Genomic DNA, 16,182 nt, shown 5'->3' with positions numbered 1-16,182 from the left:
GAGCACAGAGCTGAATGTCACAGAAAGGCTGACAGCAACGTCCTACTCGGGGGCCTTGGAGCCCACAAAATGTGTCGTTTTCTCAGCTCTCACCCCTATCAGTCTGAGCTTCCCAGAAGCCCCTCTCTTTTTGTACTCACATGAGGAAATCACTTATCAGCCATTTCACTGCAGCTAGAAAGGCATAAATTGGCTGGAGAACAAAAGAAAAAGAGAAACACTGTAAGGACATGGCCACAGAATTTCTTATTGTTGTGCAGGACCCCACATATCAGACCAGTTCCCTCGACTGGTCCRAACTCTTGAAGACAGGCTGGAAATTCAAAGTGTCACTGGAAAACGCACAAAATGCATCAAAAGGCAGCGGAGCTGCCTTGCTACTAATAATATCCTCTCACCCCCTCCCAGGCAGGGTCAGGGAGCTTATCACAATTGTAGGAAGGGCTTTGAAGATATAATTGCTGGATGATTTCTCTCCAGTATGGATGACCTTGGGAGCTCAGAGCAGGAGAGAAATACAGCTAAATGGGACACCACCAGTTTYGGATGCTTTTGTATTCTGATGGCAAGTGGTGTTTCTGGGACAAGCTACAGTATTGTCCAGAAAGTAGTGGTATCTGCTATTGATTATGCTCGACTGTGCTTTAATCCAGCTTTCCCTCAAAATGGCATTTCTACTTTCATTTTCTTTCTTTTCAGCTACAAATTGAAAATTCATCACTGTGCCAGAGGCAACAGAGACACCTTCTCCTCAAGGTGATGATGTCTAATTCTCATCTCTCTCTCTTCTAATCACCCCTTTTCTTCAGCCTCAAAAACAGATACAGGGTACAAGATAATCTTCAATTACTGCTAACTCCCTTATCTTCAACCACAATAGGCCAGCAATTGGTAAAATGTATAGATGGTTGAGAATTGGGTTGATTTTTTCCTATGATCAGGGTATATGAAAAATGCACTGTTTTGATGCCTTAGTTTCTGAGGGTTTTGCTAGGAARGGAGAGATAAGAGATGAACTTTCAAGCTGTTATTCTCGTCCCATCTTCTCCGATTTTAGCAACTCACCTTTTTGACATTTCTTTCAATACCAAAATTCTATAGGATATGATCAAGTAAATATTTTTACTACTATCAAAATATATTATCTATCTATACCAGGCTATTAGTTGCTAGTAGGGCAACTACAAAACAGAAACAAAAACAAACTATTAAAATTTAATATTCTGTTGCAAATACTTTTTAGTAGGAAAAAAATGAGTCATGCCATTAAGACCTACTTATAGCACACTTTGTTTGGGTGTTAAAAAATGAACATAAAATATTAAACACATTCCTATAGATAACAAACACATTCCTGTTGAGGGTTGCTTTAGTTTGATCTGGATTAGTTTGGGATTAATTACTTAGTTCTGTCTGGAAAGGCCAGGTTAGGAATACAGAAGAGGATGAGAATATTAGGCTGTGTCAGACTAAGAAGTGATTGCATTTGAGCACTGGTGAAACTGTTGACGCTGCCACTCAACCTCTCCCTGGGCTATCACATCTTCTCCCAGCTTTAACCTTCTTCCCAGTTACTCAAGTCTACCTGATCTTCCCTGAAAGGCTGATGACTTTGTCCTGGATGCTCTGATCACTGTCCATGAAACTCTCCTTTCTYGAGCTGTAGAGTAAAACCATGTCCTGTAAAAGCAATTCTGTCTCCTTACGCTGCAACTTGGTTTCAGGCTTTTAGCAGCCTGACATAGTCTAGTTTCTGCCCTCTCCCTGGTCCTACGAATTTTCAGTGAGATTCTATGTACCAATGAAGGGCCGAACTGGGAACCATTGTTAGTGGCTGTCACTGCCTTAGTTGAGCAGTTGGGCATCGCCCTCACTTGAAAGCAAACGGCTGCTAAGCTCTTTTGGGGAACGTGCTTCATCAAGGTGCTGGAGATGCCCTAGCAGAAAGCCTCCACACACTGTCCCAAGCCTACATGTAGAGAGATACATACGCTGAGCAGAGGCCGCGCTCCGCTGTGGTGGTGGTGGGGCGCCTTACACATCGCTTGATAATCATACATTGTCACCCTACAATCAAAACAAAACAAGCAAGCGGTCAAAAGTAAGCAAAGCAAGTGGCTCTGAGCCACTCATGTCAATGTGTACTACTTTCACTCCATTTAGACCACATTCTTTTTTTAAAAAAATCCTCCTATAAGAACTAAAGGAGTGGCCTGCTTGTATCCCTCTCTGCTCTAGGACCACTTCTGAATTGTGAAAAGTGAAATACACAAGCCCCAGATTAATGTAACTGGGGCACTGCAGGARAAAATGTGTCCCTAACTTCAGATGATGAGCAATACGGGCTCCGGAATAGCAAAATTATAATTGTATCTGCCGCAAGCCTCCCTAGGTCTTGTTTCAATCCACTGAAATTCTCAGTCCTCCTGAAGATTACTGGGGGTGTGGAATGAAAATAACAGTGGTATTTTTAAGAGACAGAAAGGTTCTCAGCTAGCTGCAGTGCTACGTCTGGAGCGGCCTCTCAGCCAGCCACCCATAGAAAGGCTTTCCAAGTGGCACAGGGAACTGGTTTCCCACAAAAYGCAAGGAAGTGTTTTCTTTTCCTTAAAAATGACAGCGAAGTAGCTGTTCTCTGGCAACCCAAAGCTTGGGAATTACTGTAYCCCACAGTTCTTTGCAGCAGGCTGAAGGGCAAGAGATGAGGAGGAACAGGAGGCGCAGTGATGATAGTTGAGCGAGCCAGGGGAAGAGGGCAAGCAGTCAAAGGAGCTCTTGTAGTAAAATAAGAGAGAAGAGAGCCATGTGCAGCAGCTCAGGCATCCTCCTCCTCCCCAGCAGTGCTGCCTCCAGGGGCCTCACACTCCTTGCTCCACACACCAGCTGAAAGCAGAGGACAGAGCAGAGATCCACCACTTTTACTCACCGCTTGAACATGCCCATATTTAGCAGCTGGGTCATTACTGATCCATCCACTGCACCAAAAAATTTTCCAGTCTGCAAACACCAAAAAGAGGAATAAACTGTGAATAATAAAATTTCCAAGTGCTCTTCTACTTCAGCTGATACAATCTGTCTAGACGCTGAAGACCCTGTTACCTACTGCATGCAACAAGCATTTTAAGGAGTTCGTCCCTTGTCTGGCTAGAAAGTTTGAGGGATGACTGTCTCGTGCTGCCAGCTGAGTATTCTGCACCATTCCTTCTGTGCTGCAAAATGTCTTAGCCCACATTATTCCCTGCAGAGTCTGACAGAGGAAGGCAGGCTTTGAAGCTGCAGAGAACCAGGCACATTAATTCACCTGGATCACTGCAGGGCAACAAGGATGATCAGGGGCCTGGAACATCTGCCCTCTGAGGAAAGGCTGAGAGAGCTGGGCCTGTTCAGCCTGGAGAAGAGAAGGCTGAGGGGGGACCTCACCAGTGTCTATAAATACCTCAAGGGAGGCAGTGAGGATGGAGATGGAATCTTTTCAATGGTGGACAGCGATAGGACTAGAGGAAACGATCACAAACTCAAGCACCAAAAGTTCCACAGGAACTTAAGGGAAAATTTCTTGACAGTGAGGGTGACAGAGCCCTGGMACAGGCTGCCCAGGGAGGCTGTGGAGTCTCCTTCTCYGGAGATCTTCCAAACCTGCTTGGACGCAGCCCTGTGCCACRTGCTCTGGGTGACCCTGTGTGTGCAGGAGGGTTGGACTGGGTGACCTCTAAAGGTCCSTTCCAACCTTAAGGATTCTACGATTCTATGACCCTGGGTTCTCTTGTGAGTTTTGGTGAACCCATGTTCTCTGGATCTGAAGTCTTAACTCTCTTCTACTTGAGCCTGCTCTGCTAGCTCGGGGCTGTAATGCCCTCAGAAACCTCTGTGGCCCAGCTACCCAGGGCTGACTGACTCACCATGCGTAAGAGCACGATACAGATTTATTTAGGCAGCACAAGCTATTTCACAACTCACTGTGGTACAAGTACCAAAGATGCAGCAGTTTAAAAAACAAGCAACATATCGCAAACTGATTCATCTCTTTAGTTTGCACCAGACTCTGCACCATTTTGTAATAGCACAATCAAAGCTATTGCCCAGGCTCTATCCGAGCAGAAGTTGCATTTGTGGGGGCAACAATGCTCAAATTCTGCTTGCATTTCTGGACTAGAAGTGGGGCCAGTGACCCTCTAGTTCTATTTATATTCCATACAATCCTAAGTATGGTCACAACCCCAGCTCTGGACACTACCACAGTAAAGACTTCCTTCACTGAATGACAGTTCTAGCTTTCCTGATTACTGAAGTATGATAGATCTTTTTCAAAAATGCTCCTAATCTGCCAAGCACACTGCCTTGTTTGCAGGCAAGTAAATAAAATACTTGTAAACTATAAAMATATAGATACTGATCTGTCCTCTGTATTCTGGCTCAAGGGCCTTGACACAGTAAATAGCACCCATACGATACAGAACCACATAGAACCACTCATGTAGTCTCTGAGGGGGTATTTTACTTTTCCACTGATAGGCTACCAGTTCTTTAGCAGTTGACAGATGACTTCATTTATCTGAGTGGGCCATTTCCACTAAAAAAAGCCTTAGGCAGCTTTACCTAAGATCATATGGTAATCATATAACAGTAGCGTTACGCAGCTATGAGCCTCCTCCCAACAGGCTTTAGAASATGTTTCATTGCGTAAATCGATACGTAACATCAACTTCCCCTTTAGCTTATGGATTTTAATAATCTCGGGCATAGCTGAATGTGTCTGAGCAAGCACTAATTTTTTCCACCTCTCCAGCTCTTGCAAGCTGATTATGGTGGTTAGGAGGCCAGCTGCCTGCATTTAATACCAGTCTGCAGCCGCAGCCGGAGCCAGAGCAGTGGGATTCAGCAAAGCACAATCTGCAGCCAGTGTGGCAAGGGCACGGGGTCACTGTGGGACGGTAGAGGGGACCTGCACTATCCAGGGAGTCACTGTCTGACTGAATTTCTGCTAGGAGGGAGGGCCTGATTCTCACTGGTATGAGGGGATGTTTGTGTAAGTGAGAGTAAGGCCTAGGGAACGGATACAGAAAAGCATCAGCAAACTGACATTTACCAGTGATTCAAACATCCAAAGCTAAGCCCTGTTTAGGTACTCTGCGCAGTAGTAACATGTGAAGCCCCTACTTGGCACAAGCCCGAACAGTTCTTTACAGAGGCAACATTTTACAAAGCAGCTCCCATTACAGTCTCCTGCCTCGAGCGTCTGCCTGCTGCTTCTGCAAACACCCCTCTGCTGCGTTCCTCCTCCTCTCAGCTCAGAGCAGGTTTCCACAGGCCCMTGGATCTCTTTCCACAGAGATCCACAGAAGATGGCATCGCCCCGACATCCCTGCACGACGCACCCTGCCCAAGCACTAAGCGATCAACACAACAGGCAGTTCGTTTTGTGTCCGCTGTGATGGTGTCTGTGCTCAGGAATTACCATTRCTGGCCATCTTGTGAAATCCAGAGCAGGGGAGTCAGCTCACAAGCCCTGGTGGGGTCCTGGTCTGCTATATCCTGCCCCGTGTCCTGGGAGTCCAAYTTGGGCTGAATTACCCTGCGAGATTCCTCAGGGAGAAGGCAGGATTACCAAACAAACACTCGTACTGAGCGAGGGGACACCTGCCTGCCGCGTGTGGAGAAATGCCAAGACTGGAGCTCCGCAGCGGTGCCTCAGGAGCCTGTTCTGACCGGCAGCGAAAGCCGAAAGCCGTCTAGAAACCCGGGGCAGCCCCGGGGCAACCACTGCAGCACGGTCTGTAGCGCCGGCAGCAGGAAGGGAAGGCCGCCCGCATGGCCCGGGCCTGGCAGGGACACAGCTCCATGCCACTGCGTGGGGGATGAGGTCGCCTGGGGTTTTGCCAGTGCTGGGAAGTGCTCCCCTGGCACAGCCCCGAGGGCAGCAGGGCCTCGGCCTGTCAGATATTCTCCCTCTCCTGCCCCAGATTGCCTGGTCTCCCCTCCYGCCCACTCCTCTTCACTCCCGCTCTTCGTGCTATTAACTCTTCGCTCCCTCCGCGATCAGTTTGGATGGAGGATTAGTCCGAATTAAGAGATTACCCATTCTTTTCCAAGTAATCCTGCGGGGAGCTTCCATCTCATCAGTCATTAAAACCCTGAGTCCCTCTTTCTTCCGCAGCGGTGCCTGGCTGTGGGTAAGCTCCTTGCCACCTCCGGGCCGTGGYGATTAGAGCCAATCCCCCAGGCTGCAGGCAGCGGGGGGCAGAGCCTGAACGCGGCCGCGCTTGGAGGGTTTGTCTGCGGAGTCCCGCTCACTTCCAACGCAGGCTGCTCAGGGAAGGGCTGGGAGGAGGCTGAGCGCCAAGGCCAAGCACTGCTGCTCGAAGGGAGCAGGCGGGGAGATGCAGCAGAGGATCTCACAGCCCCTGGAGGGGTTCTCAGCCCTGGCTGCCCCTATGGGTGCCTAAGGACACATGCACTGGGCACCTTTCCTATGTTTCTATCTGGAGCAGTGCCCCAGGAAGCAGWGCGCATCCCTGATGTGAAGCAGGTTCCTTTGCTGCCTTTCCTGGGCAAACACTGCTCGCGTTGGAGCCATAGCAGCCTGTGCAGCGCAGCTGGGCCTGCGAGGAGGCCGTGTGAGCTGCTCCTGCTGCTGCTGGTGCCTGGTATGAGGCAGGGACCCCCACACAGCAGCAGGGACCCCCACACAGCAGCGTGTCGTGGAGGCAGCCCCCCAAGCCCTGGCTATTGACTTCACGCTGCTGCTGCCTGTGTGGGCAGCTGCAGTCTTGAATTCCACCTAGGGCCTAGCAGCGTGGACGTGTGCGGTGCCGCTGGGGATGGAAGCAATAACCGGAGCAAGATGAAGGAGTCATGTGGGAAGGAAAGCAGCGGCCAGCTCCCCGTGGTCAGCGGAGGTGACAGCCGACAGTAYTGGGGCCTGGCAAAATGCCGGATCTCAGAGGCATGTGGATAATGTTTCTAATTTACCCAAATCCACCGGAATGCCAGGTTCTTGCTAGTCAGATCTTTCAGAAAACAGTTAAAAAAAAAAAGAAAAAGAAAAAGAAAAAAAAGGCCAAAACCCATAAGATACAAAAATATACAGCGACAGGATGGTGGTGCTGCGTGGTGGTGGTGGGCAGTAGATGGGGTGCCCAAAGGACGTGCCTGTGGACACATGCAACGGCACTCACTAAAGTGCCTTCAAAAGGGTGCTCAGGTGGTGCTCAGGGCGGGAAAAGGTGACTCCTAAGACTAGAAAGACCAACTCATGTTCAACACACAGAAGGACTTGGCTCCCAGAGCACGGAGCCGTTACAACTCTGATTCATTTTCCTCCTTTATTTTTCAAACTTTGTTTACTTTTCTTGGCCCTACAAACCAATGAACAGGCAATTCTATTTAAATATCCATGTGTCAGATAGGTCACTTTCTTCTTTGGGAAAACAGGTTGGTTATTTCTTGCAATATGCACTATTTAATATCTGTCAGTACCACCTCTGGGCACTACTGCCTTGCTGATTCACTTTGCTTTGCCTGTCTTATCAATTCTCCTTTGAACTGATCTGCAATTGTTGTGAAGTGTCTGGAGAATTCACCATGTCACCTTTCTCTTCTGCAAGCAGATTAATGAACATCGTAGCCAACAAGAGTCCAGATGTGAAACTGTGGGACACACATGGCAGATGTTTTGCATTCTAAAAATCCTGTTTTATCCCTCTTCTCCAGTCCTATGGCAATTTCAGTGAAATTCCACACTATTGCTAATAATGAAAATACTTCATTTTCCCTTTCTTCTGTAAGCTAGCTTTTGCTAGTAACGTGCTGCTTTGTTGGTCATGAGTCTGTTCCAGACTTTCTGACATTCATATCCTGGCTTTTTTTTCTGTTTGTTTAGAAACAAGCAGCTCTGTGGTTTACCACAGGGCAGAAAGGTAGAGCTAAACCATGTAGTGCCTGATTCTGTTGCCTTTGCCCAAGGTGAACAGCTATCACATCACAAATTGCTCCCCTTGAGCTCTCTGGAATTGGTTGTGGGAAGTACTGGCAGCAGGAGAAAAGGAATCAACTTTTGTCACTATATTCTTATTAATGCTCTGACTCTTTTCCCTTACTCTTTTACTTCTATGAGTCCAGCAAATCCTCTTTGCAATTTAATGATTTTTTTTTGGATGCACTTTTGCCTTTGGCATTTTGCTCTTACTATCCCCTCAGCTTCCTTTCCTTAAGAACACTTTYTTTTTGGCTTAAGAGCCTCTCAAAAGCGCTGCTGCCTTTCCTTCCAGTTTCAGGGCATGCCTGCCCTCTGGGACTCTCTTAGATCATCTTTCAGTAGCATCTGTGGTGAGGGCTAAACTTCTAATTTCCTCAATTTTTATATATATATAAAAAATAATTCAATGGGCTCCTTCCTTATCCTTGTGAGCTCCTTACTTACCTAGAACATGCTGTCACTATGCCTGGAGGCTTTCCCCTCACCACACATTGGAATTTAATCTCACTTTGGCCACTCTTGGTACAGAATTCAACTATATTTGTTTTCAACAGCTCTGGTGTGTTATTTAGAAATAGCACAGAGACAAGCACACTCTCCTTCTTTTATGCTCTCTTACCTCAGCAAGTCTTTTGGAAACGAGTATAAAGCCATTATTATCAATGAGGAAGCAATTCAGAATCTGCAGAGATGAAAGAGAAGCAACATTAAAGACGGCTTTTCCATGGTTTTCTGTTATGTACTGCTGTGTGCAGGATGAAGCAGTGTGGATGGGCGCTTATAGCAATTGACTCAGCCTCAGCATTTCCATGTCTAGCCCTGTCACTCAATTACAGCAGGCTTTAGACAACTCATTTTTTGCTCTCTGCCTCTATTTTGAGATATTCTGTCAGYGAGCTGTTTGTGGCGGAGGCTTTTTCTTGTGATGGCTGCATGCAGGCCTAGCATACACTGACCTGTACTTATACAGACAATATATGCTGTAGGAAGTGACAGAGTATTTGGAGACAATTCCTCTTTAGTAATAAGGTATTTTTCATTTTCAGATTTCATAGTTTCACAAATATTAATGAAATAATTTATCTTTTTTTTTTTTTTTTTTTTTTTTTTTTTTTTCTCTGAAACAGGAAATGGAGCCACAGAGTTTAGATGGAAATTTTCAGGTCTCACAGCAAGATAAGGGGAAAAATTAGGATCCAAAGCAGACCCTAGATGAACACAGGACAAAACTCCTCTGGTGACTCCACCCTCTGGGCAGAGGATATCCTGTCTCAAACACACCTGAGATCAAGGTTGAAGTAGTGGCCTAAAGGCAAAGAGGAGTGTCCAGCATGTCATGCTGGCAGCCACTCTTTTCAGCAGGCCCGTGGCCCCCATGGGAAAGACTTAAAAAAGATGGAATCTCCTTAGAGTCACTGGTTGGAAATCACACACCCCTGGCTGAGCTCAGCTGGTCTCTCAAAGTTGATGCTGATACTAGGGAAGATCTAAGCTGCAGGCTTGTGTCAATGGCATGAGGTCCTGCTCTATCCGTGCAGCCTCTTGTGGGGAGATGTTGAGCAATACTTGATGTGGGGGGAGATAAAGGCTTCCACAGAACAGGTAATCATTCCGCATGCAGGTATAGAGAAGAAATCTGGGCAACTTACATCATCCTGACAGCTTAGTGGACAGGCACCATCAAAGGCACTGCACTGGAAAAGAAAGGCAGATATTAAGTTGTGGCCTGGTCTCAGCTTACGGTCTCCGTCTTGGCAGGGCTAAGCAAAAGGTCTCTGTATCAGCATCCCATTAAGCTGCCTAAGGTAGCTGGCATTTTGAACAAAAGCTCTATGGCTTGCACAGRCAGCACCCACCCAGTACAGCTGCTAGTGCCTCTGCTGTGAGTTCCCCAGGCCGTGAATCTTCCCTGAGCAGCGTTGCTGAGGGCTCCAAGCCTCTGCCGCTCTCTGTGTATTGCTTTAAGCAGCTCCCCATGYACTTCCAGCAAGGATGGCACTTAGAAAGGAAGGGGGCAGCATCAAGCTCTCTGGCTGTGATAACAAAGGTTATAGGAAAACAGCATGTGCTTCAGTATCTCTTAAAATCTGGACTAAATACATGCATGGTATTTTAGTTCAGGATTATTCTCAGACAAGCTTTTTTTTTTCCTTTTTTTTTTTTTTTTTTCTGTTGGTTTCTTTATTCTCTAGACAAGTAATGATAAAATAGGATGTGAATGGTGCTTGTGTGGCCTGAGGCACCATCCATTTGTTTCATTTAGGATTTCTGTGTAGCAGAGTTGACATGTGTTTCACAACACGGAACTGGATGGGGACAGGAGGGGTTAAGTGGTGAGCAACAAAGCCCTTCAGGTGCTTATTGATTTCATAATTGTTCTGAGTTTGTGGTGGCTGCATGTGTCTGTCTCTTTGTGTTATTTTTTCCATGCCATTTTCACGATGAGCTGAGGAAAGAAAGCTGACATGGTCTTGCCATTTTTGTACATGGGGTCCCCTTCCTGCCAGAGGTTTTGCAGGRTCAGGGAAGGACACTGACGTGTAGCGCAGCCTGGCTGCTCTCAGTCAGCTGCCCTTTATTACTGCAAAACTCTTATATCCAAATCCCAGCCCCCTTCCTGAACGAGTCTCAATAACAAGAGGTGAAACTGTCATTTCAAACTCAAATGGAGCCATTACTTTCAGGGACATTTTGTTTCCCTTCATGCAGGACATTTGCAGGACTATATAGCATTTTTAGGTTCTGTGATGTTTCGTTCAAGCCCTGTCGCTTTCCAATACCCCATCCTTACACTCCAACTCTGACCAGCTCTTTGAAGCCCTAAGGATGGTGGTTTAAAGACCCTCCTTGGCCCAATGCCATGATGCAAAGTTGCAAGCATAGTCTTACTCTRTACTGGGTTATTTTGTCTCCCTTGACATAGGGATTGAAAGCATTGGCCTTGTCCTTTCTCTCTGATGGGTCTCCTCTGGTTATTTRAGAAATGTGGCCATAAGAAAACAATATTATTGCTAAGAAATCCCCCAAGTTCAGAAATTAGAACAGAAACCCACGTGCACCAGAGAGGGTCATTTTCCCCCCAAATATCTCAGTGTCTTTCTCAGCAGTGTGAGGACTGATTCTTATCTCTGCTGCTGAGGCCCAGACCTGGAAAAACTCCAGCAGGACCCCCTGTGCAAGGCTACATCTGCAGCAAGGGGAAGGAGATGGGAAGCCTGCTCGGARAGCACGGAGAGCTTGCAGAGAGCCCTGGAGGGGGCACAGCTGAACCGGCGCTTGCTGCTTGCTCTGAGACCACTGCATCTCCTGCCTTATCTCGCAGCTCCCTCCTCAGAGACCAGCTACCTCGCAGCTTTCTCCTGCTCCTGGTCGGGCTTCTGAAACGCTGCAACCCAGGGCACTTTCAGCTTTGCCAAAGACACTTAATTACTGTGAAGACGGATACAGCCTGTGACAGGCTTGGGCTGTCTCCAGTGATTACAGACAAGGGCCAGAGCCCGTGTTGCTCTGGCACACAGACTGCCCGATTGGGAGGCAGAGGCGCGGCGAGGCACGCCGGGATCCCTCCCCRTCCAGCGCTTTTGTCTACTTACATCACTGTCATTGGGCTGGAGGCAGGAGCAGCAGCGTGGACATCCCGAGCAGCACAGCGGGCATTGACAGGGGAGAGAGAAAACAAAATCTGTTAGGCATTGCCSTGTCAAACCGCAGTCATGTCCTGGGAAAGCATATGGATTTATTCCTATAGGCACCAATCAGCACCGTGGCACACAGACGCCTGGCACACAGGCCTCCTTTTAGCTTCTTTACTAAACCTTCCCGGTTTCACTTAACACTTGAAATGAGAGTGTGTTGTGTCTGCGTGGGAACTGCCCGGCTATAGCCCTCAGGAGATTTTTAAAATTAAGCTCTCTGCCAACACTTCAGGATGTGCTCACTCACTTTGCATAAGTCCTTTTAGCTCAGGTTAGGTTTATCTTAGGTCTCAATCGCAGATCTGCTACGATGTCTCCTCCTGCTGCCACGGACAACTCTGGATTTTTCCATTCTTCATGTGTTCTCTGATGGTGATCAGCTTCCTGCTCTTGCATCACCACACAGTCACCTTATGACAGTTCCCTCTTTACAGCAGAGACCTGTTCTGTTGTGAACTGCTTTAGTCCTACTGGACTCTTCTCTCTTGTATAGTGCCCCAAAGCAAAATCTGGGCAAAAGCCCCTGAAGAGCTGCAGAGAAGTGCTTCATTTTTCCTGCCTCTCAGGCAGGAAATTATTGTTAAATTATTGTACTTCTCTTGGTACAGCAAGAGTGTCTAAAATCAGCACAACACTGAAAGCTTATCCCTAGAGCAATTCATTTTTATTTTGGCAAGCTACTAGCATTTTGTTACCATTATCAAGATGATAAAAGAGGGCAGGAGATTTTGTTTTCTACATGTCCAGCCCTGCAGATTTCCACGAGGTTTCCGAAAGGCTGAACGAGCAGTAGTGCAGTGCCACAATTCAGGGTGTCACTGGCAGCAAAGCTAATGCCAGGCCAGGATGTCGACACCACCAACATGGCATTTGCAGAACAGATTCATGGCTCACATGGCATTAGTGCTGTCACAGGATTAGAGAAATATATGACTTCGAACTAATCTATTCCATAATTCTTTTAACACACATTTAATTGCAGCCCTTATCGAACTGCCAGCGTACATGACGTAACCTGGCATTGGYCTAGCTGACAAGAAGGTTCAGCTGTCTCTCTGATTGATCGCTGATGCTCCTACCTGTTGCATGGCCATCCAAAACTTGCGTTGCAGCAGTTCCAGCTTAATTTGCACACCCACCGCTATGAGAAGTAAAAGGGGAAGGATGAAAAGAGGGATGTGAGAGAGAAAGATAAACACAAGTTAGGAAAGGAGAGGTAAATATTTGCCCAACGTAATGGGATGGAATTGCAATTGCAACCTCTTTCCAAGTGTAAATGATGAGCACTGACAGCTGAGCACTGAGTCAGACTGTCAAGTGAGAGTCAGAGGTTTAACAAGGTAGGGGAAAAGGAGACGCTGACTGCTATGCTGAAGCACTGACACCTCCCACCCACTAAACACTGCACAGATACAAACAGATTAACAACAACAACAACAACAACAAAAGATACAAGGGAGCGAGCGTGAACTTTCATCTTTGTCAGCTGTAGCCTTGTCAGGCCAGAATGGTCTTTTACTTCACACCAGGCTCATCTGCTATGTAACATAGGCTAAAGCAGAAAAAAAAATAAGCCATTTTGAGGAAGGGATTTGAACGCCCACCCATCTCAAGAGGAGACCACAGTGATTTAGACATAGTCATTAAGGCGCTATGAAAGCAGAGAAATAACGTCTCTGGATTGAACTGCATAGATCAGAGCTGCTTAGCTACCTGATCCCAGCCCACTGCACATTCCTCCAAGCAGAAGTATGTGTGTTTTAATCAAGTGCATCCCAATTTCTTGGCTTAATCTCTGTTCCATTCCCAGCATCATGTCTCTGAAGTGAGGCATAACTCTATGCTAGAAAAAAATGTGCAGGGCCTCCCTGACAGAGCAACACAACTATCCTCTGGGTAGGTTGCTTACAAGCACATATAATAACCAAGGCAGATGTGCACATCCTAGCACTGTGACAGGGGAAAAGCAGGCCAACGAAAGAGAATGTGAAGTGAAATGAGGGAGAAAAGAAAGTAAGGAGAAGGAGACTCTGAGGCYCTTTTCAGAGCCAACAGTACCAGGCAGATACCTGTTTCTGGTTCTGTTTCTTCTGACTTAGCAGGAGCTGCATGGGGGGGCTAGAACCTCACTCAGGATCGTTCAGATCTGAAGCACACTATACACTATATGGATGCTTTCAAGTTAACAGCGTGATGCTCTAATKCAGCTGGGTACGAATGAGAAGCAGAGTATGCCATATTTTCTTGCAGCATAGACAGAAAACCTGGCAGCTGGTATCGGCTGGAATCACAGCCATGTTGCATCAGCTCTGCCTTTTATACCGGTGTCTGTGTCCCTCTTGTCACATTCCCACCGCTGGCTCATCTTACAAAATCCCATTCACAGGCATGTTTCTTAACCAGCTCTCCCCGTTGCAGAATGGTCTGACTGCCTGTAAGTGGGGTAAAGGGGTTATTTTGCACAGCTGCCTCAAAGGGCACAATCCAGACAAGATAAATGTTCACTGAGATCATCCATACCTATTAGAAAGCACATAAAGTGAGGAGAAAGGATGGGGCTGAGCTTAGCCCTGGAATAGGGTTACTGACTTCCGCAGACAGGCCCAGTCTCGCTTGCTGCCCCCATAGACCAATTTTTGCCAGATGCCAAATGGTGCCCCTGATGTGAGGCCACTGAGGTGCGGGAGGTCTGATTTGCTGTGTAGCTTTCAATAAATTCCTGGCTATCATTTAAAAGGATCTCTTTTTTCACAGCAGATCACACTGGTAGGATGGAGCATATCCTCAGACATGCAGATTTTGTAAGACATGAGATGTTGGTATGTAGAAAATTAACCTTGAAATGCAGAGACTTACAGAGTTGTTCGTGTTTTTATAAGCAGGGACATCTGTCCAGAAATAATTTCTCAAAGGGACCTAAGATGCCACCAAGGGGAACCACTACCCCATGCTCCTCCACTCAGGGGTGGATTGGCAGCTCCTGGCAGGAATGAGGAGAATGTGAATGTATTCAAGCGACGTGAGGGAGCCAGGAACAGCCTCCCGGTCACAGTAATGAATAGGTGCCTGGTGAGCACCTTCTGGCGAGCATAAGGAGAAAAGAGGAAAGCAACATCTCAGTTTAAGTAAAGGAAGATTCCACAGCTCAGAGAGGGAAGAAGCTAGAATAAACCCTCTGTGCTTGTTCCAAAGCATAGCTGAGAGATAATGAGCCCTTTTGCTCTGGGGGGAAAGAGCAGGCCGCAGGAGCAGAAAGATCCAAGGCCCGTGAAATTCTGAGTGGCCYTGCTGTGCAGCACAGCAACAAGCACGAGGCCCTTGGGGAGACCACAGCTAACAGTTTTACTCCTATTAATGCCCAGACAACCCGAGCGACAGGAGGACAATGATGCCGCGTACCCTGAGCTCCGCGACGCCGACRAGCCCTGGGACCTGTGCTCAGTGCCCATCCCGCAGGCCGACGTGGGACCTGCTGCATCCCGGCACGCTTGGCACCATCAACAGCTCTCCTGCCACCCGCTCGGGCCTCTGTGTGGCCTCTCCCGTAGCTCATCCCCTGCTTGGCTCCCTTTCGGCCTGCCTGCCCTGCCCTGCCTCATCTCCCTGAGTATCCATATTGTGGTTTTAGAAGGTGCTTGCCTCAGGAGTCAATGCTCTGGCCTACCACACCACAACAAGGCATAAGAAAGAGCCAGAACACAACCCAGTGCCTGCTTATYGAGATGGACCTCATCATCCAAAAACCTGTCTTCATGGTGGCTGATGTGAGTTTAAACAAAGACCACAACGCCAGAGAAAGGAGCAGAAGACCCCTGCCCTTCCTGTCTATCTTTATTCCCATTTCTTGAAACTGAAATATTTCGATTTTCCTCCTCAAGACAAAACAAGCCGCTTCATTCAGTCTAAGGAAAGTCCATTAGATTTTTTACTTAAMATAACTTCAAGGCAAATTAAAAATAACAAAAGCCCAAACCAAAGGCAGACAGCCTACAGTACTGCAGCTCGGAGAAGAGGCCGTTAAAGTGGATCAGCAAAGATACAAAAAATAGAAGAAATAATCCTTGCAAGCTTTAGCTCAGGAGCTCTAGCTCCTGATCGGGTCCCTGATTGGGGACCTCGGCACCCCCGCAGGCTGCCTCACATAGGGCAGGGGACGCCTCTGCTGCCGCGTGGATGTACCTGTGAGCAAAACCTCTGTGCTGGGCGTCCTCGCCACCTGTGCTCGGTGCGCTGCGCTCCAGCTCCAGGGGAGAGAGCCGCGGGTGCAAGAGCTCCTCTTGCTCCCGTTCCTTTCCTCACAGCTATTCCCCGCTCGCCCCTCGCGTTCCTCAAGTTTTCCCTGAATTGCCAAGGAAGACAATACCAAGACAAGCTCTGTTTGCGCTCCAAGTGTTACCCATTCTTGCTGTGCCAGGCACACTTTTTCCTGGCCACTGTGGGCTTCACCAAGTGCCTGTGTAACACACAGGGTAACACACAGTACCCTATGCCCCTCTGCCCCAGTGGGGCACT

The 16,182-nt window shown here is 47.6% G+C and overlaps 1 protein-coding gene across 1 annotated transcript in view; it reads right to left on the bottom strand.

The window, feature by feature from the left end:
- Positions 1 to 16,182, bottom strand: part of CACNA2D4 (calcium voltage-gated channel auxiliary subunit alpha2delta 4) — a 123,880-nt gene that overhangs the window by 10,979 nt on the left and 96,719 nt on the right. Inside the window, exons 27-34 of the mRNA XM_026052160.1 lie at positions 12,750 to 12,811; positions 11,569 to 11,583; positions 9,625 to 9,669; positions 8,595 to 8,657; positions 8,285 to 8,320; positions 2,927 to 2,997; positions 1,992 to 2,067; positions 141 to 193 (exon numbers count right to left, since the gene is read on the bottom strand). Of these exons, the coding sequence (XP_025907945.1) occupies positions 141 to 193; positions 1,992 to 2,067; positions 2,927 to 2,997; positions 8,285 to 8,320; positions 8,595 to 8,657; positions 9,625 to 9,669; positions 11,569 to 11,583; positions 12,750 to 12,811 (421 nt within the window). The remainder of the gene's footprint in view (positions 1 to 140; positions 194 to 1,991; positions 2,068 to 2,926; positions 2,998 to 8,284; positions 8,321 to 8,594; positions 8,658 to 9,624; positions 9,670 to 11,568; positions 11,584 to 12,749; positions 12,812 to 16,182) is intronic.

This window comes from Nothoprocta perdicaria, unplaced genomic scaffold (assembly GCF_003342845.1).
Source record: "Nothoprocta perdicaria isolate Ctin4 unplaced genomic scaffold, notPer1 scaffold_84, whole genome shotgun sequence".
Classification (NCBI taxonomy): Eukaryota; Metazoa; Chordata; class Aves; order Tinamiformes; family Tinamidae; genus Nothoprocta; species Nothoprocta perdicaria.
This window is presented reverse-complemented; position numbering and strand designations above follow the sequence as displayed.